Source organism: Trichechus manatus, unplaced genomic scaffold (genome assembly GCF_000243295.1).
Source record: "Trichechus manatus latirostris isolate Lorelei unplaced genomic scaffold, TriManLat1.0 scaffold00280, whole genome shotgun sequence".
Taxonomy (NCBI): Eukaryota; Metazoa; Chordata; class Mammalia; order Sirenia; family Trichechidae; genus Trichechus; species Trichechus manatus.
This window is the reverse complement of record NW_004444216.1, coordinates 724,644-751,533: the sequence shown is the minus strand read 5'-3', so window position 1 is coordinate 751,533 and position 26,890 is coordinate 724,644. Positions and strand designations below refer to the sequence as shown.

The 26,890-nt window shown below is 35.7% G+C and overlaps 1 protein-coding gene across 1 annotated transcript in view; it reads right to left on the bottom strand.

Annotated features, from left to right (window-relative positions):
- Nucleotides 1–5,766: 5,766 nt before the first annotated feature.
- Nucleotides 5,767–26,890, bottom strand: part of PTPN12 (protein tyrosine phosphatase non-receptor type 12) — a 49,000-nt gene continuing 27,876 nt past the window's right edge. Inside the window, exons 10-16 of the mRNA XM_023725036.1 lie at nt 19,099–19,184; nt 17,903–18,879; nt 14,256–14,333; nt 13,220–13,287; nt 11,708–11,738; nt 8,929–9,036; nt 5,767–8,362 (exon numbers count right to left, since the gene is read on the bottom strand). Coding sequence (XP_023580804.1) covers nt 8,301–8,362; nt 8,929–9,036; nt 11,708–11,738; nt 13,220–13,287; nt 14,256–14,333; nt 17,903–18,879; nt 19,099–19,184 — 1,410 coding nt within the window. The 3' untranslated portion in view covers nt 5,767–8,300. The remainder of the gene's footprint in view (nt 8,363–8,928; nt 9,037–11,707; nt 11,739–13,219; nt 13,288–14,255; nt 14,334–17,902; nt 18,880–19,098; nt 19,185–26,890) is intronic.

The window sequence follows — 26,890 nt, the reverse complement described above, 5'->3', positions numbered from 1 at the left end:
TCCACAGCGCCATTGGGTGAGTTTGAACTGCCAATCTTTCAATTAATAGTCAAGTGCAAACCGTTTGCGCCACCCAGGAACCTGAAAGAACACAAAGGGCCCTTTTTATACCTATGAACAGTTTAGAAAAGTAGTAGTAAATAGGAAACAAGTGGAATCTACATTAAATATTTGTAGATTTAATTATGTTTTCTGTTCTCCTTTACTGTTTCAGTTATACATTGTTCCATAATAAACTACTGAAGAACATAATGGCTTAAAACAACATTTTATTATTTCTCACAATTTTGGGGGTTAGGAGGGATCAGCTGAATGATTCTCCTCCATATAGAGGGCATCTACACAGCTGGGCCTCTCTCTCTGCGTGATCTCTCATCAAGTGATTTAGCCTGAGCTTCTTGGTGCAAACGTTATCGCACTTGGCTGCTAAACAAAAGGCTGGAAGTTTGAGTTCACCCAGCTCCGCTCTGGAAGAGATCCCTGGCAGTATACTTCCAAAAAGTCAGCCATTGAAAACCGTACGGAGCACAATTCTTTTCTGACATACATGGATTTGCTATGAGTCGGAATCCACTCGACAGCAACTTTTTTTTCTTTTACATGCCAGCAGGATCCCAAGAAACTAAAGCAGCTGGGTTTCTTAAGGTCTAGACCCAGAATCCGCCCAGAATCACATCTGCTGCATTTTATTGGTCAAACAAGGCCAACCAGATACAAGGGAGGAGCTGCAAAATAAGTGGCCATGATTGCTAACCTACCACAGTACCACAATTGTTGATCAAGTTGACTGTAAAATTAAGGTTGACCAAACTGGTAAAAATCTCAGGTTCTCACTTCTGCCTCCACATAATGGGGTATCACATTTTACCCTATGAATTACCCTACTGCAGGATAGAAGTTGACAGTGAGGAAAAGCATGCAGATAGCCTTCATCCGTTTTTAAGCTGTATATTTTAATGCCTAGGAGTGCCATTTGACTTAAGTAACCAGTCCCTTTCCTAGTCAGTTAACTAGCGCACACAGGTTTTTTCCTCTATAAAGCCTACACTCTTAGATCCTCTGAAATCTAGAGGCATGTAGTAGGGTCAGTGGTTAAGAGAAAAGGTTTTGAAGTAAGAACAAGGTTTAAATTCTGGCTTTGCCACTTGCTTTGTGTGACTTAAGGAAAATTATCTAAAGTTTCTATTTCTCAGGTCACCAACAGGAATATTATCTACCTCACTATTTTTTTTTTCTTTTGTGAGGAGTAAGTAAGATAATATGTATACAGATTAATAGAGTGCCTGACACATAGTAAGCATTCAGCAAGGTTAGTTAGTAATTTTTATTAGATAGGCCTGAAGTCTGCATGAGGGCACATGATAACCTTTAAGTTTTGCTCACGAATCTTGTAAAGTGGTGTATGGGGGCAGATTACCTTGGCATTAGGGACTTCATAAATGCTTCCAAACAGTGAAACTGCCTAAAAATGCGTTCCGGCTATTTATTTTCTTGAGTGCCTGTCCTGGTTTTCTTGACCTATAAATTTTCCTCTTGGTTTGTGTGCTGCCCCCTTCTGGTGGAATGGGGAAAAATTAGTTGATGTTCCAACCCTTAAAAACCTGTTGCTGTAGGTCGATTCTGACTCACAGTGACCCTATAGGACAGAGCAGCACTGTCTCGTAAGATTTCCAAGGAACAGCTGGTGGATTCGAACTGCCAACCTTTTGGTTAGCAGCCGTAGCTCTTAACCACTGCGCCATCAGGGCTTTTTCCAACCCTTACAGCTACTCGAACTGCTACTATCAATGCTTTAAATCCTTAGTCAAAGACTCAAAACTTTTTGGTCCTAAGTGCAAGCGAATTCAAATGAAAATCTAAAACTTTTACATATGAATTGAAGCTTCACATTTCTATTACATGGAATAATTAAGTAGACACTTGAGCTTGAGGAAATCCTAAGGATAATTTGTTATTCTGAATGGCAATAGAAAATTCCCTATAATCTGTTTTTCACTTTTATGAAACAATGAAATGTGTAATTGAAACATGTATATATAGAATTTTCATTCTTACAAAAATTTCCTAATGTTAATCTCAGCTAATCTCTACACCTTTCAAATTATAAGACATATATAATATTCCTAGGTTGGTATTTTAAAATTTTGCATAGAAGGTGCATACAAAATGTTATTTTTGTGTGCTGACTTCAAATACAATGAGAAATGCCAAGTACTTAGGTTTTGTATTTAATACAGAAAATTATTTAAATGCTTTTTTACATTTTAGTTTTAGAAAGTGTTAGAAGTATTCTAAAAGATTATATGTATATAGAAGCAAAATTTAGAAGGCACAGTACTTTAAAATATTATATATACGCAGATAATCTGAACATTTGTGTATCTGTTAAACTGTTAATCCTACTGAAGAATTTTTCAATCAGGAAAACAATGTCTGAAGGAGAAATTTAGAACTATTTTTCTCTTTCTTTAATGCTTAGTTATTTGAGTATACATCTGTAGCAGCTAAAGAATATATTCTTTCTGAAATATTGGCAAGAATTCTCAAGTCACAAATGCTATTACATTAAATCATCATTAACAGTACATATGCCATGTTATCTCTAAAAAATGGCTGGAATCTTTGGAATTCCCTTCCCCCACTAATTCAACAAAGCCCAGATTTGTTGTAGCTTAGAACGCATCCTCGAATCCCACTTCGCTGAGATACCCAAGCGTTAACTGCTTTTCACTGGTTAAATTTCTTACAAACTAAACATCGAGCATTTTCATATTTTGCAGGATTTGTGCACTTTGAGGACAAATAGCACAGGAAACAGGTTGCAGCAAAGAAAATAGTTTATATGCAAAACCAGATCTAATTTGCACATTTAGCAGAATACGCAAGGGCTGCTTATTGACTGGATATGTGCCAAAATCTTCATTAAAGCCTTTGCAATTCTCCATCTGGCAGAATGAAAACATGAGCTTCTGGCCTTTAAGAGCTGTGTACCAAAGATCCAAAATTAGAGAACACAGTATTAAAAAATTGAAACTAATTCACATCTCAGTATTTAGAAAGCTAATAATAGAATCTGAATTTTTGATATCTAAAAGAACATCACCAAAAGCAGCCAATTAGGAGACATCAGTAAAAAACAAAAGCAACAAGAAGTTTCCCAAATCTAGCAGAATTATTTAATCTAATCCTGTATTTAGGATTAAGCTAGAATGATCTCGTCGATTGCAATCAGGAGTATCAAATTATTTCATTTTGATGAATTTCAATAAAAATATTTAAATCAGAACACATTTTAAGTCTAAATATAATTAAGATTTTATTCTTCACTTGAATTTCTCTCAAAAGCTTCAGACTGCAAAATGCATTAGAGTTCCTTTTATTGCCCCCTCTTCACGTTAAGAAATTGTCTCCTTTTAGTTTATAATATGAAATGGTTAATATATATACATGGATGTCTTTAGAACAGAGTCATATATACACAGTTTGGAAACAGTGGATATATTCCTGGCGAAGTACTCATAGTGGATGATGTATCTGACCACTCTGTGCTTATGAGCCAACTCCAGGAGCAGCTACAAGTATATAAACAACCTATGTTAAGTTTCATTCCATGAGTGTATGTTGGCACTTTAAACCATATAGCAAGAGGTATTAAATGAAAACTACAAAGGCTTAATTGAAGGGGAATGTAAGTCAAAACTAGTTTATGTTATAGCTACCTTAACATAGGCTACGGTCTTGGATTCATTTATTCAAGACTTTTATTTTCTACTCTGTCAGGACAGTATTTACAAAAATTATATATTCAACTTCACACATTTAGCTGCTTGTTAAGTACATATATATGCCAACATTTTCACTAAATTTCATGATCATTTCTCTCAAAGTCTAAGAAGAAAATAAGTACAAGTATAAATGAATAATGTATAGCATAGGCACAAAGAGGAAACATTTGACTGACTTGGTGGGAGGCAGGACAAAATGAGGGGTTTAACAGAGGAAATAACACTTGAACCAAGTCTTGACAGATGAGTAGAGCTCAAAAGAACAAGGACAAGAAAAGGCACTCATGACTGAGGGTACAGTTTGACTAAGGCATAGTTCAGAAAAACTGTAATTAGTTATCATGGCTGGATCTGTCTATCCCCAGTAGACAGATCTTGGGGATAGTGTATGGAGTCTAACATGCTCTAAGGAGTTTGGACTTGATCTTCTAGGCCTGGTTCTCTAACTTCATTATGTACCAGAATCTTCTATGATGCTAGTCTAAAACACAAATTCCCTAGCCCCATTTTAATTCAGGTCCAGACTAGGGCCCTGAAACTCAAATTTTAAGGTAGCATACATTTTTAAGAAACACTACCATAGCAATGAAGAACCGTTAAAGATTTTTAGTGGGAAGTCATTAGAAAAAAGGCAAGGGTAGATCAGACTAGTATTTTAGAAGATCTGTCCAGTGGTAATGCAGAGGGTGGATTGAAGGGACCTGAACCTGAAGCACAGGATGAATCAGATGTCTGGCCAGGGAGATAGGGGATACAGTGTCCGTGTATAACCTATATCATGTTTTAAAAACAAATGTAAAGATTTATTATATAAATGTGAAAATTCACTTAAATATCAAATTATTTATTCTCCCTGGAGTTTTTGTGTAAACTCAGTTTCAACATGCCCTAATCTTGATCTCCAGCCCAGACACTCCTTTTAGCTACATATATGTACAGTAGTCTCCCCTGATCCGCAGGGGTTACGTTCCAAACCCCACCCCCCCGTGGATGGCTGAAACCACGGATAGTACCAAACCCTATATATACTATGTTTTGTCCTATATATACATACCTATGATAGTTTAATTTATAAATTAGGTACAGTAAGAGATTAACAACAATAACTAGTAATAACAAAACAGAACAAACATAACAATATACTGTAATAACTTATGTGAATGTGGTCCCTGGGCAGGATGGCACGAGATTTCATCAAGCTACTCATTTAACATTTTTGGACCGCGGATAACTGAAACCATGGAAAGCGAAACTGCAGATGGGGTTGGGGTTTGGGGTGGGGTGGCTACCGTATTTACACCTGTGGATAGGACATCACCTTCTGGATGCTGGATACACTAGTTATCTGAAACACAGCATAATTCAAAACTGATTTTTTCCTTTCCAAGACAGAATCCTGGGAACTAAGAGACCTTCCCCTTTTCACTCAGTCATCTAAACAACAGCAGGAATTCTCGTATGATAAATTTAATCTCAGAAGATAAAAAGACAAACATATGCACTAAACCCTTCACATTCGATAATTTAACATTCACAGTTTCAACTCTTTTTAAGTGACCCCAGGAGTTTAGAACATATAGTTATGTAATTTTGCTCAGGCTAAACTCTTAACCATATGACCTATGAGGCTATTTTATATGTGAGGAAGTCACTTAGCCTAGTTCAGCACTGACATATAACTCTAGCTTTATTGCTCTCTGTTATCAATATATGGAGAAAATTTCCAAAAACTGAAAAATACTATTTATGAAAAATGGCTTCCCAAAAGAAGCCAACTAATAGTGGTTGTGATGGAAAAGGGGCAATCTAAGGGTCTTTGTAGCCTTAGCTACAAGGAGTAGTTGTGGATAAAGAGGCAGGATGAATTTGGCAGTGACTTATTCAGATACAACTGAGTTTATTACACGCTTTATATAGAAAAATAAAAGTGAATAACTGTTTCATCAAGTGTTCCAGGCAGTATAAAAATTAATCAGTGGGAGAAAGCAAAAGCTGTAAAAAGGCAGAATTTAAAATATCATCATAAGGCTAGGTAATTGAATAGAGAAAAATCCAGAAACTGACCCACATATAAATGGATATCTGATAGAACAGTGGAGAAAGGACAGCTTTCTCAATAAATGGTGGTTGATAACTTGGGACTAAATTAAATCTAGAAACTCCTATTTATCAAAAGACACCATTAATAGAGTGAAAAGGCAAACCATAGGCAAACCCACAAGGGTCAAAATGCAGAATATATTAATAATTCCAATAAATCAATAAGAAAAGGTCAGATAACCCATAAAAAAACAGGTACAGAATTGCCAGACTATAGGGTATGTATACATTCAGTTTTAGCAGATAAGCCAAACAATATCTGCTTGAGACTTGAACAGGCAGTTCACAAAACAGGATCTCCACATGTCCAGAAACACATGAAAAGGTGTTCAACTATAATCATTAGGTAAAAATATATATTCAAATCACAATGCAATACAACTGTGATATAAAATAGCTAAAATGAGAACTACTATTAATAGCAAGGGTTGACAAGGATACGGAACAATTAGAACTGCAACTTTGGAAAAAGGTTTGGCAGTGTCTACTAAAGCTGAATATATGCACATACCCAATAAACTAAAGTCCTAAGCCTTGATATATACCCAACGGAAAATATACATATGTACACCAAGACACATTCAGAAATATTCACTACAGCATACTTTGTAATTTCGAAAACCAAAACAACCAAATATATATTAATAACAGAACAGGCAAATTATGGTATATTCACACAATGCAAAACTTTAGAGCAATGAAAAATGAACAAATGATTACTACACATATAATAACAAAGGAGTCCCAGAAGCACGAGGGGGAAGTTTCTCAGGAGCTGATAACGTTTATTGCTTTGATCTAGGCAGTGGTTATATCCACATGATATGTATACTTTGTGATGATTAATATTAGTTTTCACCCTTCTGAATACATGTTATACTTCAGTGAAGGTGTTTCAAGCAACAAATTCCCAACCAAAAAATCTTTATAAAGATGATTTCAGTGCCATATTATACAAATCATCAAATTTGTGAAAGGACTAGATTTTTATTTAAGTTTAAATTTTATTAGGAAAATGATATGCTATTAGGGTGTGTCTTTTGAATGTCAAGGGTCCACCGTATTCTCATTTCCTTATCAAGATCAAAATATATGAGAAAACTTTGAAATTCTAAGGTATCAACATGAAGACTATTTAGCTTAAAAAATTAATACAAAATTCTAGTATGGTTTTCTCCTTCACAACCATCCCCTTTCTACTCACTTTAGTATCCTAACTAATTTTTTCACTGTTTGTATAAAGAAGGAAAATATTGATAGAGTAAAATTCCATTAACATCAATCAGTGGTGTCAAAATTCATACTTGGTATTTATAAGACCTATGTTCCAGATGTGGGATGGGAAGAAACCTGTCCCTCTTTCCCAACCTCACCTCTGCCTGGTGTTCCACTAGGATCTTGGTACACTAATAATGATAAGAATACCTAAGGCTGACTCAACGATAAAGTATTTAGAATTGCAGAGCCATAAGGAAGAAGGTGCTCCCTATTCCTTAATTAAGAGATTAAGTCCCACTCATGTCAGTAGCTTAAAAATAAGACTAAGCCAGCAGGAAGACTGACATTAAGTCTAATATCCTAAAAATGAAGAATGAAAACCCAAGACAACAGGTAGGCACTATAAAATTGTTTCTGTTTTTTTTAATGGCAGGTCAAATAACCTGAAACATACATATATTTTAATAGTCTTCTAACCCCAGTTGACTTCAAATATTAAAGTAACACACACAAGCTAAGAGAATTCAATATTGTTCCAAGGCACTTACTGAATCTCCATGACTAGATGAAAACAAAGACAATTAGGATGGACAATTAGACAGTATATAATATAAAAATAACCTTTTGCTTACAATTTACAAAATGTATTATTATTACAATCTTTGATTTCTGATAACCTACAATGCTGGCTGCATGAATCCAGCTATTTTTAAATTCAGAAACTATTTTCTAAAACTTCAGGGCAAATAATTTACAAATAAGGTACACAAAAATTTAGACCATGCAGAAATTTCTTACATCTTCTGTTAATAATATTTTATGACTGCAACTTTATCAAATTATATACCTACTTGCCCTGTACAAATACAAAATAATGCATACATGATAAAACATTAGCAAAAGAGTAGTCCTTAAACTCAGTTTATCATAAAAGTATTACTATATTAACATGTCTACAAGCAGCGTGTAACAGGGTTAAGAGACATTAAGGCAGTAATACTTGAAGTTACAAAATAAACCATATGTAATACTTTTTCCTAAGTGTAGTATAGGCAGGTAGACCATCCCAGCAAAAAAATCTTAAGGTAACAATCTACACTGCTGTTAGTCCCACATTTTTAAGATGGAATACTAATCTGGATTTCAGTGGCACTTAAATTTTCCAGTATAATTTAAAGTGTCTTTTAACTCCCTGAATCATGTCCATTCTGAAGGTGGATCTCTTGGTCCTTTGGGTTTTCCACAGCGATTACCAAAACCTATAGTCAAAACACCAGAATAATTGGTCAGCGTTCAGCATATTTTTAAGCTACCAAACTCATATCCAAACATCTTCATTTTCTGGAACAAATAAATTTCCACATAGGAATTTAGGATTTAAACCAAACAAAACTGAAATCATTTTTAGCTAAAGGGCCAATGTAAATTTGTTTGGGGGAATTGAAAATAATAGTTTCTTTAAAAGTAATATGCTAATTCTATCACAATGTACGAAAAACATTTAAGATATTTTACTGTCCAACACAAAATATTTGCTTATGTATTGCAGTTTTTTTAGATTTTAGTTTTCAACAGCAATTAACAACAGTGAGTTTTTAATCTCAGTGTAGAACAGAATAAATTATTTCACGATTAATTTTAATCAACTTTGGTCATAGATGTTTTATTCTTGGCAAGTGTCATTTCAGAACCTGAATAAATCATAGAACAAAATCTGATAACTTTGCTCTAAGGAAATCCTGGAACAATCACAAAGAATGGCCTTTTCTCATTCTTGTCAGCATTAACTACTTGAAGTTTTAAAATTATGTATTAAAAATATTACCAATATCTGTGGCTTCTGTCAGACTTAATGATATTTGCTCTTTCTTGTCACTGAAAGTAGGTGGGCAGTCTATATAAGTCACCGTGTGAACGCCTCCTGCTGGATGATCTAAATTGTACAACAAAGCCCTTGTTAATCATTATCATTTGCAGAATATAATGTTTCCCAGCACCATACACAGAACAAACTAATTGTTTTAATGTTGGCAATGAGTTAAAGAGCAAGTTTTCTCTCTTGGGTATCAATTCTAGAGGCCCAGGAATCGTGTTAGGTGCTCTTGAGGGCACCTAGAAATCTGCAGTGAGTACTTCAGCAATGTGAAGAATCTCATTATGCCGTTACCTTTATATAATAAACCTGGGTCTCGGCATATTATGTTTTCTTGAAATAGTTATACTATATACATGTGTTCTAAGGTAATAACTGCAACTGAAATGTCTTTATATGGAAATCAATGACAAACAAGTTCATAGTTAAGTACTTATTGGCCCCTACATGTAGTAATTATTTTAAGAGTTTATATCCATTGCTAAGGAGCTCTGGTGGAGCAGTGGTTAAGAGCCTGGTTGCTAACCAAAAGGTCAGTGGTTCAAACCCACCATCCACTCTACAAGAGAAAAGATGTAGCAGTCTGATCCCATAAAGATTACAGCCTTAGAAACTCTATGGGGCAGTTCTTCTCTATCCTACAGGGTCGTTATGAGTCGGAATTAACTCAAGGGCGGCGGATTTGGTTTGGTTTTTATCCACTCCTAGCACTACTGATGGAGCCCTGGTGGCACATGGTTAAGAGCTTGGCTGCTAACCAAAAAGGTCGACAGTTTGAATCCACTGGTCACTCCTTGGAACCCTATGGGGCAGTTCTACTCTATCCTATAGGGTCGCTATAGTCAGAATCAACTCAACAGCAATGGAGGTTTTTTTTGTTTGTTTTATTTTTATTGATAACTTTTTATATTTGAAAATGGAATCAAATAATTATTGGTCACTAAATTTAAAGTTAAAATGATACATTTTGTATGGAATAATTCTAAGAAGTTAACTACTATGATCTTGCATTTTTCACAACCTTTATCAAGTCCCCTACACCGCTGTATGGAAACTTTCTGGACACTTGGAATACAAGTCAAATAAAACATGGTCCTTGTCCTCCAGGTGCTTGTAGTATAGTCAGGGATCAGCAACCTTTTTCTGTAAAGGGCTAAAACAAACAAAAACCATTCCCATCGAGTTGCGTCCGACTCATAGTGACCCCAGAGGACAGAGCAGAACTGTTCTCATAGGGTTTCTAAGGCCGTAATCTCTACAAGAGCAAACCGCCACATCTTTCTCTCGCAGAGTGGCTGATGGGTTTGAACCACTGACCTTTCAGTTACCAGATGAGTGCTTAACTACTGTGCTACCAGGGCTCCAGCAGCTATAAAGGACTAAAGAGTAAATATTTTAGGCTTTGCAGTCCACATATCGGCTCTGTCACATTATCTTTGATTTTTGTTTGTTTTTGTTTCCAACAACTCTTTAAAAATGTAAAAAAACATTCTCAGCTCAAGGGCCAAACAACAACAAGCCAAGGGCAAGATCTGGCCAGTGGGCTGCAGTTTGCCAACTACATAAATTAATACAGTAGTGTGATTAAGTTTTATAATTAAATTACACGCAGCATACAACGGGGAGCCAGAGGAAGGGCATCAAGATTAAACTAGAGGTTGTCTGAGGTATTCAGGGCCAGCTTCTACGAAGTAACGAAGATCTGGTCTAAAGGCCTCAATTCTCTCAGTGAAATACAGGTTATCTCTGACCAAGAGTTAGTGGGGCTGATGATTTTAGAAGAAAATTAAGGTTTGGAAAACTCAGGGGAGACAGAAATGTTACCAACTAGAACATATAAGATTACCAGCAATGTGTAGGACTTCACTTTGGATAAAGACCTAGAATTGTAGGTTCAATCTGTAAAACTGAGTGATGTTCCCCAGCAGCACCCAGCAATCCCAAAGAATAAAATAAAATGGTATGGTAGATCCAGGGTGTGATCATGGAATAGATCCAAAATGGAGGATGAGGGCAGAGACAAAAGATGAATTGAAGGAACTGTATAGGCTGTTTGATGAGCTACTTACATGGCCACTGATTTATAAAAATAATAACGACCTATTTTACTATGATAGTAATAGTAATGTGGCAGAAAAATTTCTAACTTGGCATTGTAACACTAATTAGAACTACATAATCTTATTAGTCTTCAGAAATAAATGTAAAAGTCCTAAAAAGGACTTTGATTTCCAAAACAATTGATTATTATGAACCCAATTCAATCATCTAGGTTAATACGGGGCATTTATTCAAATAGCTACCCACTGTCAGGATCTAGCTCCTAAGTGTTTTTATAACAACAGACAATAAAATGCAAGAAAATATTTTAAAATATTTAAAAAGTAACTACTTTCCCATTAGCTGGATAAATAAATGCTCCCATTATTTTCCAGATCAATAATAATACCTGGTAGTACTAATTAATTTGGAGGAATTATACTACATACTTTGATGGTGTGGGACCGGGCAGTGTTTCATTCTGTTGTACATAGGGTCGCTATGAGTCGGAACCAACTCAATGACACCTAACAACAATAACAACAACACAGTACACATACTTCACCTTTCAGAAGAGTTGTCCTACATATTTCACATACAGAGATAACCAGATAGTGTGTACTATGAGATATACAATTTTATGGAAATTAATCTATATTCTATAGGAAAAAGAAAATCTTTAATCACTTACCACATTTTTCATTTCCAGAGGTTATCAAGCCCTATAAGGAAGACATTTAATAGCTATTACAATACACTCCTCCTTTTATGTACAAATAATAGAAAACTAAGTTTGGATATCTACCCATACTGGGTTGTGGATATATATCCCAAGAAATCAAGGCAGGTGTATCAAGATTCTCAGTGTAAGAGGGAAAGAAAACAATGATGTTTTCAATCAGGCTTAAAATTTTTAAATGTTATGCTGATTTATACTGAGAAAGGAACAGGAGAGTTCCTTTTCCCTTCTAGATAGAAACCGAAAAAGCAGGAACTACTGTACCAAAGAACATACACACAGTAACATTTTGCCAGCCATCTACCATATCTCATCAAATTATGATACCATAGATGATAAGATATATCATTATTATAAGTTACCACTATTTTATACATCAATTAAACTATATCACAATGTTTTTATCAACTATAAGATGTATCCCAATTTTAGAGATATTAAAATGTGGGGAAAAGTATGAAAAATGTTAATGCTGAGGAAAAATGGTATTTCCCATGGCCAAATATTTAGCTACCAAAACTTTTCCTGACTAGGGACAAAAACCTCAGATAGCCAGAATAACCAAAAGGAGGAACTTTGTGCCTAGTATTATAATGAGTGGAACAAAACCTAGGAAAGTACTATAACCTTGAAAACAGTAACTCCTGTTCCATTCATATCTCTGAAATGATTTGGAACATGGCATAATTTACAAATTTCAAAAGCAGCTTTTCATGTTACCCTTATTAAAAATTTCAGATCCTACATTTTATATAGGCTTTCCATCTCAAACATTAGTACCAGAAACACTGATCAAAAATTATAAACTATACATGAAGAAAACCAAAGACCAAGGGAAAGATTAGTCCAAAGGACTAACGGACCACAGCTACCACAGCGTTCACCAAACTGAGTCCAACACAACTAGATGGTGCCTGGCTACCATTACCGACTGCTCTGACAGGGATCACAGTAGAGGGCCCCAGACAGAGCTGGAGAAAAATGTAGAACAAAATTCGAACTCACAAAAAAAGACCAGACTTACTGGCCTGACAGACTGGAGAAACCCCGAGAGTATGGCCCTCGTACACCCTGTTAACCCAGTACCGAAGTCACTGAAGGTTTACCCTTCAGCCAAAAATTAGACAGGCCTATAAAACAAAATGGGCACACCAGCTCAGGGGCAAGGACAAGGCGGCAGGAGGGTACAGGAAAGCTGGTAACAGGGAACCCAAGGTTGAGAAGGAGAGAGTGTTAACATGTCGTGGGGTTGGCAACCAGTGTCACACAACAGTATGTATATTAATTGTTAATGAGAAACTAATTTGCTCTGTAAACCTTTACCTAAAGTACAATTTAAAAAAATGGAAAAAAAATTATAAACTATATGTAATGGTCTTAAAGTAATAGTTATTGTAATAACTGTAAGATAACAAAAGAGCAAAAATATTAAATTATTGCTGTTCCAATCCCAAAAGGACTCACTTCAGATTTTTTTTGTTCAGACTGTTTCTGACTTTGAAGTTCACTCCATTCAGCTCTTACAGATGTATCTGAGAAAAAGGAAATTTTATAATTACAATTAACATCTTTAATTCTTGAAATTTCTTTGCATTAAAGTAATATACAAAAACTGACCCCACAGCTTTCTAGAAACTAGCACTTCCATTAAAAAATTTTCTAGTTTTTATTGTTTCAAGAAAATTGTTTTAAATCTCCTTTCTTAAAATTTTAACGAAATTAATTCAGTCATCAGGGCTTTTATTTGCTCGTTGTAATCTACAGATGTGACATCATCTATAGATGTATAATGCTTCAGTTTTAAACATTCTTAAAATCAATTAAAATTAATAAACTATTGGTGAAATGTAACTAAGATTAGAAAAGTAAGTCTTTTTGAAGAAGCTTAAAAATAAACTGTAGTAATAATACTAGCTAAACACACATATACAAAGTCCTCATCCTGGACAGGGACTCAGTGAGCACCCACACTGAGCAAGAGACACTGCAAATGCATTAAAGCTGTTTCTGTACTCCTTTTGGAGGGTGGGGTGGGGAGAATTATATTATCAGTGCTTTGAATTATGATCACTTTCTCCCAGTTCTCACTGATACTTTAGTGGCCATTTAACACCAATCAAGTGATACATCACCCACAACCCAACTAAAATTTTTACTTACCTAAACTGGCACCAAGTAAAGGAATTATTATCTTTCCATAAATATGTGCTACTTTTAATAACTTGAAAGACACCAAACTGCAAATACATTTATAATGGCACTGAACTGGATTCTAGTACCTAACATAAATGTAGTAGCCATTTTAGCAATCTTATCAAATAAAAAATACCATTTTAAAGTATTTTTTGTACAAGGCATTAAAAATGTTTGTCAATACCAATTCAGACCTGCTTTTGAATTTAATTATGTAGCTCAATAGCTACTAGATTAAAATCAGCCACGTTTTTCAGAGTTTATTATTAGAGTAGGAAGTAAATGTGAAAGCAGATGAGATACTCACTGTGTTCACTTGCTAACACAAAAGATTCAGGAGTTCTTTCAGGTAGGGGAGGGGGAGAATCTTCACTAACATCAACATCTAAATAAATACATAAAATTTAGACAAATTATTAAAAATGAGCTTTACTGACATTCTAAAAATCCTTGTGACAAGTATCTAAGAAAATCAGTTTTAAAAATGTAAGAAAAACCAAGAAACCCTTGTTTTCAAGAAATATTATACAGCTTTTTGAGCAGAGAAGAATGAACTTCATTACTACTGCATAGTGAAAAGGACTCTCCTGTGATAGCCTCCAGTCATTAACCAGACTGTCCTTAGGACAGTCTTCAGTAGAGAAGGCAGCAGGCCAAGTGACTGACTATGCTTGCTGATGATGCTTTGAATCCATAAATGAAAGCTTTGGTCATTTGACTTAAGCCAGTATCTGCCAAAATGGATTTAACTGCTTAACTCCTTCATGATCTTTGCCATAGTATATACCATATTTCCTATTTACCTGATAAATTAAAAATGAATGGAATTTAAAGTAACTATGTACTTCAGTCAAGTTTTAAACAGTATAACTGTGAAATAAGATTTGAAGTGCTAGCTATCTTTCTAAAACACGTAAAATTATTTAAAAAATTTTAACGTTCTTTTGTTTATTGCCTAAAATCTTGTGAACATTAGCATACTTTGATAATACTAACTCAAGTCATATAAAAGCCTTTAATTAGTAAAAACAAAATTAGCTCTTAGAAAAGAAAACACATTAAGTAAGCCTCATCAGTTAGCCTTATTATGGTTTAAGGTGAATGAGTTTATCAGATCTTTTCACTAGCGTTTTCCACTGGGATAAAAGACGACATAAGGATACAATTCTGTGTGTGGACTCTTAAACATTAGGGAAGGTGTGGGTCCTAGATTATTTTGTCAGGACCTTGCCAACTGCTCTCTCTAAAACATGAACAAACATATAAAACTGAACAATCTTGCCATAATGCCCTGCTATTTCACCAAAAAGAGACTGAAAATCAAGTAAAGCCTTTTCAGTTTTCAACAAGCATGAACCAGGTATGATTGCTCTTCCCCTCCTACATTTATTGAACCAGAGACACAAGAAAATGCAGCCTCTGGGTCCTACTGAGACAAGAGTTCTAGTCCTATACTTTTTATACCTACCAAGAGTAACTCTCTCTTGCGTATAAAAAAATTAAGCCATCAAAGAACTATCTACCTTTTCCAAGAGCAGTGGCAGTCTGATCCATTAGCATACTTCTTGCTCTCTCGTTTTTAACACCTCATAGTGAAAAGATGGTTACTGGAAACAAGGGGCCCATAATCTTGGCCTTGTGATACCATTTCTTAATTGAGTGAACAAATCAGCAAGGGCAGTCTTGCTCATTTACATTAAGTATTCATTTTGGAAACTCTGTACCTTTCTTCTCATCGACATTTTCTAACTATGGCCCTTGCTTCTTAACTGATTGTTTCTCCTTGAATCTCTAGATGGCCTTAACTACGTTGTAGACTTCTGTTTTAGAAGTTATCCTATCAGAGACGGCACATTTTACATAGGCTTTTATATATCATACACTGAGTAGGGGCCTATGTAGCCAAATTTGGGGAATCTTTCAGGAGACCTAAATAAAGATCAAAATCTGAATTCGCAACCAGGAATATCTGTCAGGTGATACTACGCAAAGGAGCCCTGGTGGCACAGTGGTTAAAGTGCTCGGCTGCTAACTGAAAGGTTAGCTATTTATACCCACCAGCCACTCTTCGGGATAAAGATGTGGCAGTCTGCTTCTGTAAAGATTATAACCTTAGAAACCCTATAGAAAACCAAACCTGTTGCCATTGAGTCGATTCCAACTCATAGCAACCCTATAGGACAGAGAAGAACTGCCCCATAGGGCTTCCAAGCAGCACCTGGTGGATTTGAACTACCGACCTTTTGGTTAGCAGCCATAGCTCTTAAGCACTACCCCACCAGGGTTTCCTAGAAACCCTATAGGGCAGTTCTGCTCTGTCCTATAGGGTAGCTATGGGTTGGAATCGACTCAATGGTAATGAGTACCTTATGCAAAGGTTGTTTCAGATTATCAATAGAAAATTACTCAGTTAACTCACTACCAAGTTCTTTAAAAAAAAAAAGAACAAACCTGTAATTCTTGTGCTCATGTTTATTCACATGGTAAATAATTATTGACACATTAAAAATAGGACTGCTTGTAGTTATAATGCAGAAAAGAACATATATAGAGAAAAATCTTCAGCTAATACCAAATTCATTTAGCATAGTTAAGGAAGACTGTAAAGAAACCAGAAATCACATTAACAACTATCTTTGCTTTGAAATACAAATAAAATAAGAGAACAGAAGTGAGCTGATTACTGTATAGTATGTTTTATTTTAAAGGGACTTTCTGGAATCACCAAAAGACTGGTCTTGTGACAATAACTTTTAATAAGCATACCATATCATGCATCTTTCCTGCCCTCACCAAATTCTATTTCTAGTAATGGTTAAAAAAAAATTTCCTAGGTATAAGACATATGACTGATATAACTAAAAAAGCCCAAAATGAAAATTTCTTGTCTACACATTTTCTTGTGTACTTACAGCTGGCAGTATTTTTTAAACTTTAAAGTTGAGGCAGAAAAACATACTAACAATTTAAAATTATGTTAAACTAATAAAGCAATATTTCCTGTGGTAACTATTCCATTCTGAAGATCCTTTAAATAAAACACAGAATTTTATAAATTTAAGATACTAGCTTATACTCTATCTATTCTATCAGATACATTTTTAAGACAAAACATGCAGTATTGTGAGTTGGACAAAATCAAGACACTACAGTATGGGTGGTATTCAATTGAACCAGAGATAGAAATTGAAAGACATTTTTCAAGGTCACAGTATTTATTTTGCCTGTATCTTGTAAATAAATGCCACTCTGTGTCACTGTCAAAGTTCACTGACAGGTAAGTGACCACTGATAACCACACTGAGCTCACACATTATCTTCAAATACTAAAGCTGCTTAAAGAAGATAGTCATTAATTAAATAATAGCTTGGTGACTATGTATGTATATATGCCATTCACCACTGAATGAATTAAACTTTCCATATTCTGTTAAGTAGCTACAATAGTGCTCCTTGTTTAAATTCAAGACTGAAAGCAGCCTTATTGGAAGCATTTGTGAGGAGAGTTAAACAAAGGTATTTTGTAATTAAAGGTAGCAAAACAAGATGACTAACGAGGAATTTGTGAGAAATAGGGATGAAATTAAATGGCCAACCAAACCATTCTACAGTATTTGTGTCACCATTACTTCAAAGTGACTCTACCTTTCGTAAATTATTTCTAACTATTCAATTAGATAAATTTTTGATCCATGTAAAATACTAAAAGCTATAACATGGAAGAAAAAGGAAAGAAATTTCTCAGTTACAACAATTTCAGAAACAAAATCAGTAACACAATGTGATCAAATTAAGGTAACAACAAAAAAAACTTATTAAAAATATCTAAAAAAACTAAACTTTGCTGTAGGTTCTAGGGTAGTGTGGAATAAAAAATAAATTAATACAGGTAAAGTGCTTAGGAAAGCGACTGGCACATAGTAAAGATATTTAAGCATTAGATATTATTATTACCTTTTTCAGCACCTGAATGTATGGTTCCTGCTATATCATGTCTAGCAATGGACATCGGCAATACTTTTCTAGTAGAAATGCTTTCAGCACCAGTGGCAGCAGAAACTGTGGCACTTGCTATAGAAATATTAGTTTTATTCTTGGTAACAGCACCATCAGAGTTCCCTTCATCCGAGTCTGAGTCATCCGAGTGAAGAGGATTAGTAAAACTGAGGGGTGTTCTGAATAGAGGTGAACTGTTGTGATGATCTACAAGATCATGGGGTTCAACTTGTGTTGTAGGGCTTGGTGTTAAACTCAGAGTTTTAACAGTTTGACAATGGATATCAGAGGATTTGTCTTCAGAGGAATCAGGCATGAGTAGGGCATTTTCAGGTCCATGAAATGACCACATTGCATGTCCTTTCTCATCAAGAGGCAAACAGTCTGGCCTTGGGGGTGTGCCTGAATTCTTCTGTGTTTCTTCTGATGGAGTAGCTGGGCCTTTATCTGACTGTGTTATACTGCAGTCCACACAAGAATTCTGAGAAATATCATCAACTTTTAAATCCCCTGCACTCAGTTCTTGTGGCTTAGAGATCTTATCAATTATACAAGGTGAAGCAGATTTAATTTTAATTGCATGTCCCCTATTCAAGAGTGTGTTCCCATCAAAGCTTTTTGGTCCCTCTTGGAGAGGCACCTTCTTAATTTCAAAGCTTAAATTTCGCTCCAATTTTCTCTCTGTCTGTTCAATAGTTGACTCATTTTTCCCTGGAAGTTCTGGTGATTTATTATAGTTTCTGTTAAGATCTGTTGAATGTTGTTCCGATGAAACCATGTGCAACACTGGTTTTGGATGATATCTGTCATTGTCCTGCCACACTGTAGTGACTGTCGGAAAAGCTGAAGGGGGAGAAGGTGTCAAGATGGGTGGCACTGGGTGAGGTTCTGGCGGCTGCAGTATTTCTTCCTTAGCATCCCCTTCAACAAGGCAACTGCAAAGGATATTGTAAGAATGTTCATCTTTTTTTAAATAAGTTGATAAATGACAGCTATTATAGCTAAGTCTATTATATTAAAAGTAGGTAGAGTCCTAAACAAAAGAATGGTAATAAAAGTTATGAAAATAACTTAGAAACATTCAAAATTTGTCACTTTAATAACACTGAATAAAATAAAAGTATCCTTTCAAAAAAAAATATGACATACAATACCTGCGGGTCCTTGGTGGTTTTGGAGGAGGAGAATCTTGTTTTTCAGGATCTATGGAACTAACCATATTTTCAATGTTAATTTCATTCTGCAAAGGAAAAAAAAATGTTTCATTAAAGTTAGGAGAACAATAATTTTCCTTTTTCATGTTCTAAACAAATTGTTTCCAGACTTTTGAATTTTTAAAACAATTGCCAATTTTGCCAAGAAACAAAAGGAGTCTTAAACTGTGGCTTTATATTTCAACCTGAACGACAAAACTCTAACAAGAGGGATTTAAATAAATAAATATAGCTACTGAGAAACAACTATGTATAGTAACATTTCAACACATTTCAAATACTACTGTAAAGAAGCAGATTTCCCAAGAAAATAAAGATCAAGAGAGTTATTTTTTTACCCTAATGTGTGCCAAGAGAGGAAAAGCCAACAAAATAAGGCTTATATCCTTCACCTTTCCCAACCTCTTTTGGACTACCTTAATGTGACTCCCAATTGCTACCCAGTAATTCTAAACAGGCCCCAGGACTCATTTTTATCATTCTTTGTCCTACCCTCCCTATGGCACCATGTCAACTGCCCTACTCCATTAGGGAGGACAGCCGCTGTATCCCTATATGACTAACCAAATGGACTCAAAAAAAGGTAGAGAGATCCCATCCAGGACTGTTCTTGATTCTCACTGGTCACAAAGACCAGTGAAATCACTGACATTGATGCTCGGGAGTCAACACAGCTAAAAAGAATCTTAGATTGTGTTTAAGATTGTAAGAGGGGAGCTACAAAATTATTATGTAAAATATTGTCTTGAACTAACTTTAGTCTCTGGAAATGCCTCATTTTTTTTATACAGCAAGGGTATGTAAATTCTGGGCCAGAGGACAGAAATAATTTTCACCATTGCCAACATCTCAAATAACTTTAGAAAAAAGCCATTTCTGCATATACTATGATCAATTCAAGAACTCCACAAACTGTAATTGCCTTTTTAATCAACAGGCACTTGCTACCAAACCCATGGTAACAGCTTTTTTGTCTTAGTAACTGTTACTTGCCATGTCCTTTTTTACTCTAAGTACCTCCAACTCAATTGTGAGAATGGTGCAGGACTCAGCGGTGTTTCGTTCTGTTGGACATAGGGTTGCTATGAGCTGGAACTGACTCGACGGCACCTAACAACAACAACAACCACCTCCAACTAAAGAAAATAAAGATATCAGCTTCTCAGCAATTTTCAGTGAGCCTTGTCTCCTGATAAATAATCTGATCAAGTAGAAAAGTTGTACGTGACTAGAAGAAGAACAAGAATCCCTGGTGGCACAATGGTTAAGCGTTTTGCTGCTAACCAAAAGGTTGGCAATTTGAACCCACCCAGCAGCCCCAAGAAGAAAAAGCCAGGCAATCTGCTCCGGTAACAACTACCGCCTAGGAAACCCTATGGGGCAATTCTACTGTGTCCTATAGGGTCCCTATGAATCAGAATCGACTCAACAGCACACAACTGTAAGAACTATAGGAGCTACATCACGAGACTGGAAGCTATAATTCTTAATTAAAGTCACCCACCATAATGGAAGTATCTATTGCAGGGGTATCTGCTATAGGTAAGATGACCATATAATTTATTGTCCAAATCAGGACTCTTTTGAGAAAAGGGGAGGGGGTGTTAGGGTGCATTATTATTAAAACTAGACAGCAAATATAAACTAGTGCTGCCCCAGGCAAATCAGGACTTTTGGTAACCTTAGTTTAAGATCCTCAGAGACCACCAGAATTTAGACACTCTGCACCATATAGGTACCTCTGACATACTAATGGTTCATGTACTAGTTATTTTCATTAATTACACATTACGCTTCCATAAAAACATTCATTAGTACTTTTATACCAAAATCTATACATATTGTCATTAAGTAGGTTAAATAAAATTAAGGGTGAACGATATGAAACTGTTTCTATTCAACTGTTTATCATCTACAAAAAGCAGCAGTTTTTTAATAGAACAAAATAAAATAGCCTCATGTCATGTCAAGACAGGTTTTCCTGCCGAATGAGTATAGTGCCAAACACATAAAAAATAACCTTAGGTTTTCAGAGTGTTTTAGATTTCAGAATTGTTGATAAGGCATTGTAGACCTTTATGTGAAATGCAGTAGACTAAGTGAGCACAGGAGAGGATAAACAACTGTAAAGGACATGGTACTTAACTTCAAGAAGTATATATTCTAGTAATAGAGCCAAACATAAAAAAGTATAAGAATCAAGCCATGTTCTTCTTGTTAATTATCATTGAGTTGGCTTCAACTCATGGTGACCTTATGTATAACAAATAAAACATTGCTGGTCCTGTGCCATCTTCACAACTGTTGCTATATTTGAGGCCACTTTGCAGCCATTGTGTCAATCTATCTAGGGGAGGGTTTCCCCTTATTTTCACCAACCCTTCCCTTTACCAAATATGATGTCCTTTTCTAGCGATTGATCTTTCCTGATGATGTGTCCAAACTAAGTAAGATGAAGTCTCACCATCCTTGCTTCTAAGGAGCATTCTGGCTGTACTTCCTTCAATAATGATTTGGTTGTTCTTCTGGCAATTCACGGTATATTCAAAATCCTTTGCCAACACCACAATTGAAATGCATTAATTCTTCTTCTGTATTTCTTATTCACTGGCCAGCTTTTGCATGCATATGAGGCTACTGAAAAGACTATGGCTTGGGTCAGGCGCACCTTAGTCCTCAAAGTGACATCTTTGCTTTTTAACAGTTTAAAGAGGTCTTTTGCAACAGATTTGCCCAATGCAATAAGTCATCTGATTTATTCACTGCTGTTTTCATGGGCGTTGCTTGTGGATCCAAGTAAAATGAAACCTTTGAAAACTTCAATCTTTTCTCCGTTTATCATGATGTTGCTTATTGGTCCACTTGTGAGGATTTCTGTTTTCTTTATGTTAAGGTATAATCCATACTGAAGGCAGCAGTCTTTGATCATCACTAAGTGCTTCATGTTGTCTTCATTTTCGACAAGCAAGGTTGTGTCATCTGCATATTTCAAGTTCTTAAATGAGTCTTCCTTCAACCCTGATGCTCCATTCTTAATAAAGGCCACCTTCTCAGATTATTTGCTCAGCATAGAGTTAAGTATGGTGAAAGGATACAACCCTGATGCGCACTTTTCCTGATTTTAAACCACGCAGAATCCCCTTGTTCTGTACGAACTACTGCCTCTTTTTTTTTTTTATTGTTGTAGTTTATGCGGAAGTTTACATTTCAAGTTAGTCTCTCATACAAAAATTCATATATACATTGTTATGTGACCCTAATTGCTCTCCCTATACTGTGACAGCACACTCCTCCTTTCCACCCGATTTCCCACATCCATTCAACCAGCTCCTAACCTTCTCTGCCTTCTCATCTCACCTCCAGACAGAAGCTGCCCATTTAGTCTCATGTACCTACTTGAGCTAAGACGCACACTCTTTACGAGTATCATTTTATGTCCCACAGTCCAGTCCAATCTTTGTCTGAAGAGTTGGCCTTGGAAATTGTTGACTGCCTCTTTCTTGATCTATGTACAGGTTTCACATGAGCACAGTTAAGTGTTCTGGAATTCCCGTTCTTTGCAATGTTATACATAATTTGTTATGATCCACACAGTCAAATGTCTTTGTGTCGTCAATGAAACAAAGGTAAACATCTTTCTGGTATTCTCTAGTTTCAGCCAATATGCATCTGACACCAGCAATATCCCTCGTTCCACATCCTCTTCTGAATCCGGCTTGAATTTCTAGCCCTGTTCCCTGTCAATGGAGGGCTGCAGCCATTTTTGAATGATCTTCAGCAAAATTTTGCTTGCATGAGATACTAATGATATTGTTCAATAATTTCCACATTCCATTGGATTATCTTTCTTTGGAATGGGCACAAATATGGATCTCTTCCAGTCAGCTGGCCATGTAACTGTCTTCCAAATTTCTTGGCATAGACAAGTGAGCGCTTCCAGTGTTGTATCTGAACAACAAACTGACACCCATGTGGTGGAATCAAGCCATAAAGAGGTATAATCAGTACCATGAAGCTATTCAATCAGAGAAAGAAGTTACAGTGGACAATATTAAGAAAAACCTTAGAGGGTGGAAGCAAGTGGAATGGTACTGACCAAAAAGAACGGAAGTGTGAAAAGGAGGTGAATGGGTTAGAGAGGAAAGAGAAGCAGTAAGGGCATTTGCAGGCAAATGACTACATGTGACTAAGGACAGAAGAGGGTGTCATGCAGAACTCCTCATTTTGTTTGAATGAGAGAATGATGGAGCCATTAAGAGAAAAAGAAAAGGGAAGGAACAATTTCTGAGGGAGATAAACTTTCTGACCATGCTGAGTTTCACCTGACTAAATGAATCAATGTGGTAATGCAGAATAACAACTCGTAGAGAGCCAGTACCTAAACAGCACAAACAAAACTTCCTGGTCACTAGACTTCACAAAAGAGCAATTCAAGTGATTCCTGAATTTCATAGTATTTACCTACTATGCTTGCTATATTCTTACATCTTCTAATCCTCTTACATTAACTACAGTCTTTATGCCCACATTTGTAATGTATGCAGCTCCTCTTTAGCTATTGTAAAGGAATCTTAGAAATTAAATAATCCATTGAAGACTGGATTCTAGTGTAACCTCCTTTTTCAAGCAATTTTCTAAAGTTATTTTGTGTACTAATATTTTCTACATAAGAGTGCTTGTATCAAGTACCACAAAAGAAAAAAAAAATCAGAAACTAATTATCAAACACTTAAGGATATATTATCAGTTGCAGAACAAAATATTAAAATAGGGTGCTTTAAAAATAAGGAACAAACATTTCAAGGAAAAAAAATTCAGAATTCAATATCACATCTAAATTATACAACACAAACACAATAACTGGACCATATGAAACTATTATTGTTATTAATCCATTATTCTAGAATTGAAAGTCCTGATGTTGACAGTACCGGTAGCGATGTCTTTTATATACAAGATAAGAGGCATGTATATCTTAAATGTTTGCTTACTAAGGTGTTTCTAAAACCTGAGACAATATGATACTGGCTCCCAGAATAAATTTTCTTTGTAGATCTCCTACTCTGGGAAGTTATCTTAGTTGTATCTCTAACAAATACCATTTACTATAGAAGACTACATTGCTGATTAGCATTTCAAAGTAAAACTTCTACAAAAATAATTCTGGGGTATAGAGCTTTGAGGAAGACCTATAAACTTCTATTTTATAACTCTCACTTCTGAATTAAGTTATCAGAGAAATAATAAATGGAAATTAATTATTGTTGCTCACAATATAGCTTCAGAATGGTAAGCACATATTTCAAATAATTTTACTCAATTACACAGTTCTAAGATAATTTTTCCCTATTTTTTAGATGCTACAGTTTCTCTAATTGGGATTTATGATCTCCAGCCATATGAAAACATCCTATAAAAAAACAGTCATCTATATTTAAAAGTTCCCAGAAAACAAGATTTCTTTATGAGATAAATATTTTTTTAAAAATTATCTAGAATGGTAAACCATCTTTTCTTCTATTTCTTTGTCCTTCCACTTTTTCATCCATTCATCCCTTGAGTACCAGTTATATAGTGCCAGACATTATGGTAAGCACTCAACAATTTGCAAAATAACTGTCATTAAACATAGCTTTCTCAGAATGTATTCTATACAAAGTTGTTTTCTCCCTTTTTCAAAATAGGAAAAGCCATCTTGCCCAAATGGCAAAACCACCCAGTCACTGTGTCAGCTTAATCTAATATTTTAAGTTCAGTTAGCAAACATTTAGTGTGTCTACTATGTACAAAGCATTTGACTGTGTGGATCATAACAGATTATGGATAACACTGCGAAGAAATGGAATTCCAGAATACTTAATTGTACGCATAAGGAAACTGTACATAAATCAAGAGGCAGTCATTCAAACAGAACAAGGAGATACTGCATGGTTTAAAGTCAGGAAAGGTGTGAGTCAGGGCTGTATCCTTTCACCATACTTAATTCAATCTGTACACTGAGCATACAAGCATACAATCTGAGAAGCCAGACTATATGAAGAACACAGCACTGGGACTGGAGGAAGAATCATGAAAAACCTGAGATATGCAGATGACACAACTTTGCTTGCTGAAAGCGAAGAGGACTTCAAGCACTTACTGATGAAGATCAAAGGCAACAGACTTTCAGTACTGATTACACCTCAACATAAACCAAAAATCCTCACAACTGAACCAACAAGCAACATCATGATAAATGGAAAAAAGACTGAAGCTGTCAAGTATTTCACTTTACTTGGATCCACAATCAATGCCTGTGGAAGCAACAGTCAAGAAATCAAACCATGGCTACAACCACCAACTGCTCTGACAGGGATCACAATAGAGGGTCCTAGACAGAGATGGAGAAAACTGTAGAACAAAATTCTAACTCACAAAAAAAAAAAAGACCAAACTTACTGGTCTGACATTGGAGAAACCCCGAGATTATGGCCACTGGACACCCTTATAGCTCAGTAATAAAGTCACTCCCAAGGTTCGCCCTTCAGCCAAAGATTAGACAGGCTCATAAAACAAAACAAGACCAAATGGGCATACCAGCACAGGGACAAGGACGAGAAGGCAGGAATGGGCACACCAGTACAGGAGCAAGGACAAAAAGGCAGGAGGGGACAGAAAGCTGGTAATAGAGAACCCAAGGTCGAGAAGTGAGAGTGTTGACATGTCGTGGGGCTGGCAACCATGTCACAAAACAGTATGTATATTGTTTAATGAGAAACTAGTTTGCTCTCTAAACCTTCATCTAAAGTACAATTAAAAAAAAAAAAAATCAAACAATGTATATTGCATTGGGCAAATCTGCTGCAAAAGACCTCTTTAAAGTGTTAAAAAGCAAAGATGTGACTTTGAGGACTAAGGTTCGCCTGACCCAAGCCATGGTATTTTCAATCGTTTCATATGCATGCAAAAGCTGGACAATGAATAAAAAGGAAGAACTGATGCATTTGAATTATGGTGCCAGCAAAGAATATCAAGTATACCATAGACTACCAGAAGAACGAACAAATCTGTCCTTAGAAGCGAGGATGGTAAGACTTCGTCTCACATACTTTGGACGTGTTATCAGGTGGGACCAGTCCCTGGAGGACGTCATGCTTGGTAAAGCAGAGGTCAAAAAAAAAGAGGAAGACTCTCAACAAGATGGATTGACACAGTGGCTGCAACAATGGGCTCAAGCATAGCAATGACTGTGAGGATGGCACGCAACCAGGCAGTGTTTCATTCTGTTGTACATGGCGTCACTATGAGTTGGAACCAACTCAACACACCTAACAACAACAACTATGTACAAGGCATTGAGATAAGAAAGTAGGTTTGAAACCACTTATCTGCTACTGGGTGTTGTCTTGGCTCATCTTATACAATATATGAAATTTTTCTTGTATTCCTTAGTCATCTGTAAACCTCTGACCCATCAGATGGAAACAGTCTATGATAAAATTATAATCCTAGTGTGGATTTCAGGCTAGTAAAAAGGAATTTTAATTTATGAAATAAAACCTAAAAAAGACCAGGTAATGGGAAAACTGAGATGAGAGCAATGCAGTATTTACCAGACATCACTTTCTGGAGATTATTTGAATACACTTAAAGGCTTTAAGATACATAACACTGACTATTTCATTAAAAGAAAAGAATTTTCTAAACATTTTTAAAATGTAATAGAAGAAATATTTTTCACTTCTATATTATA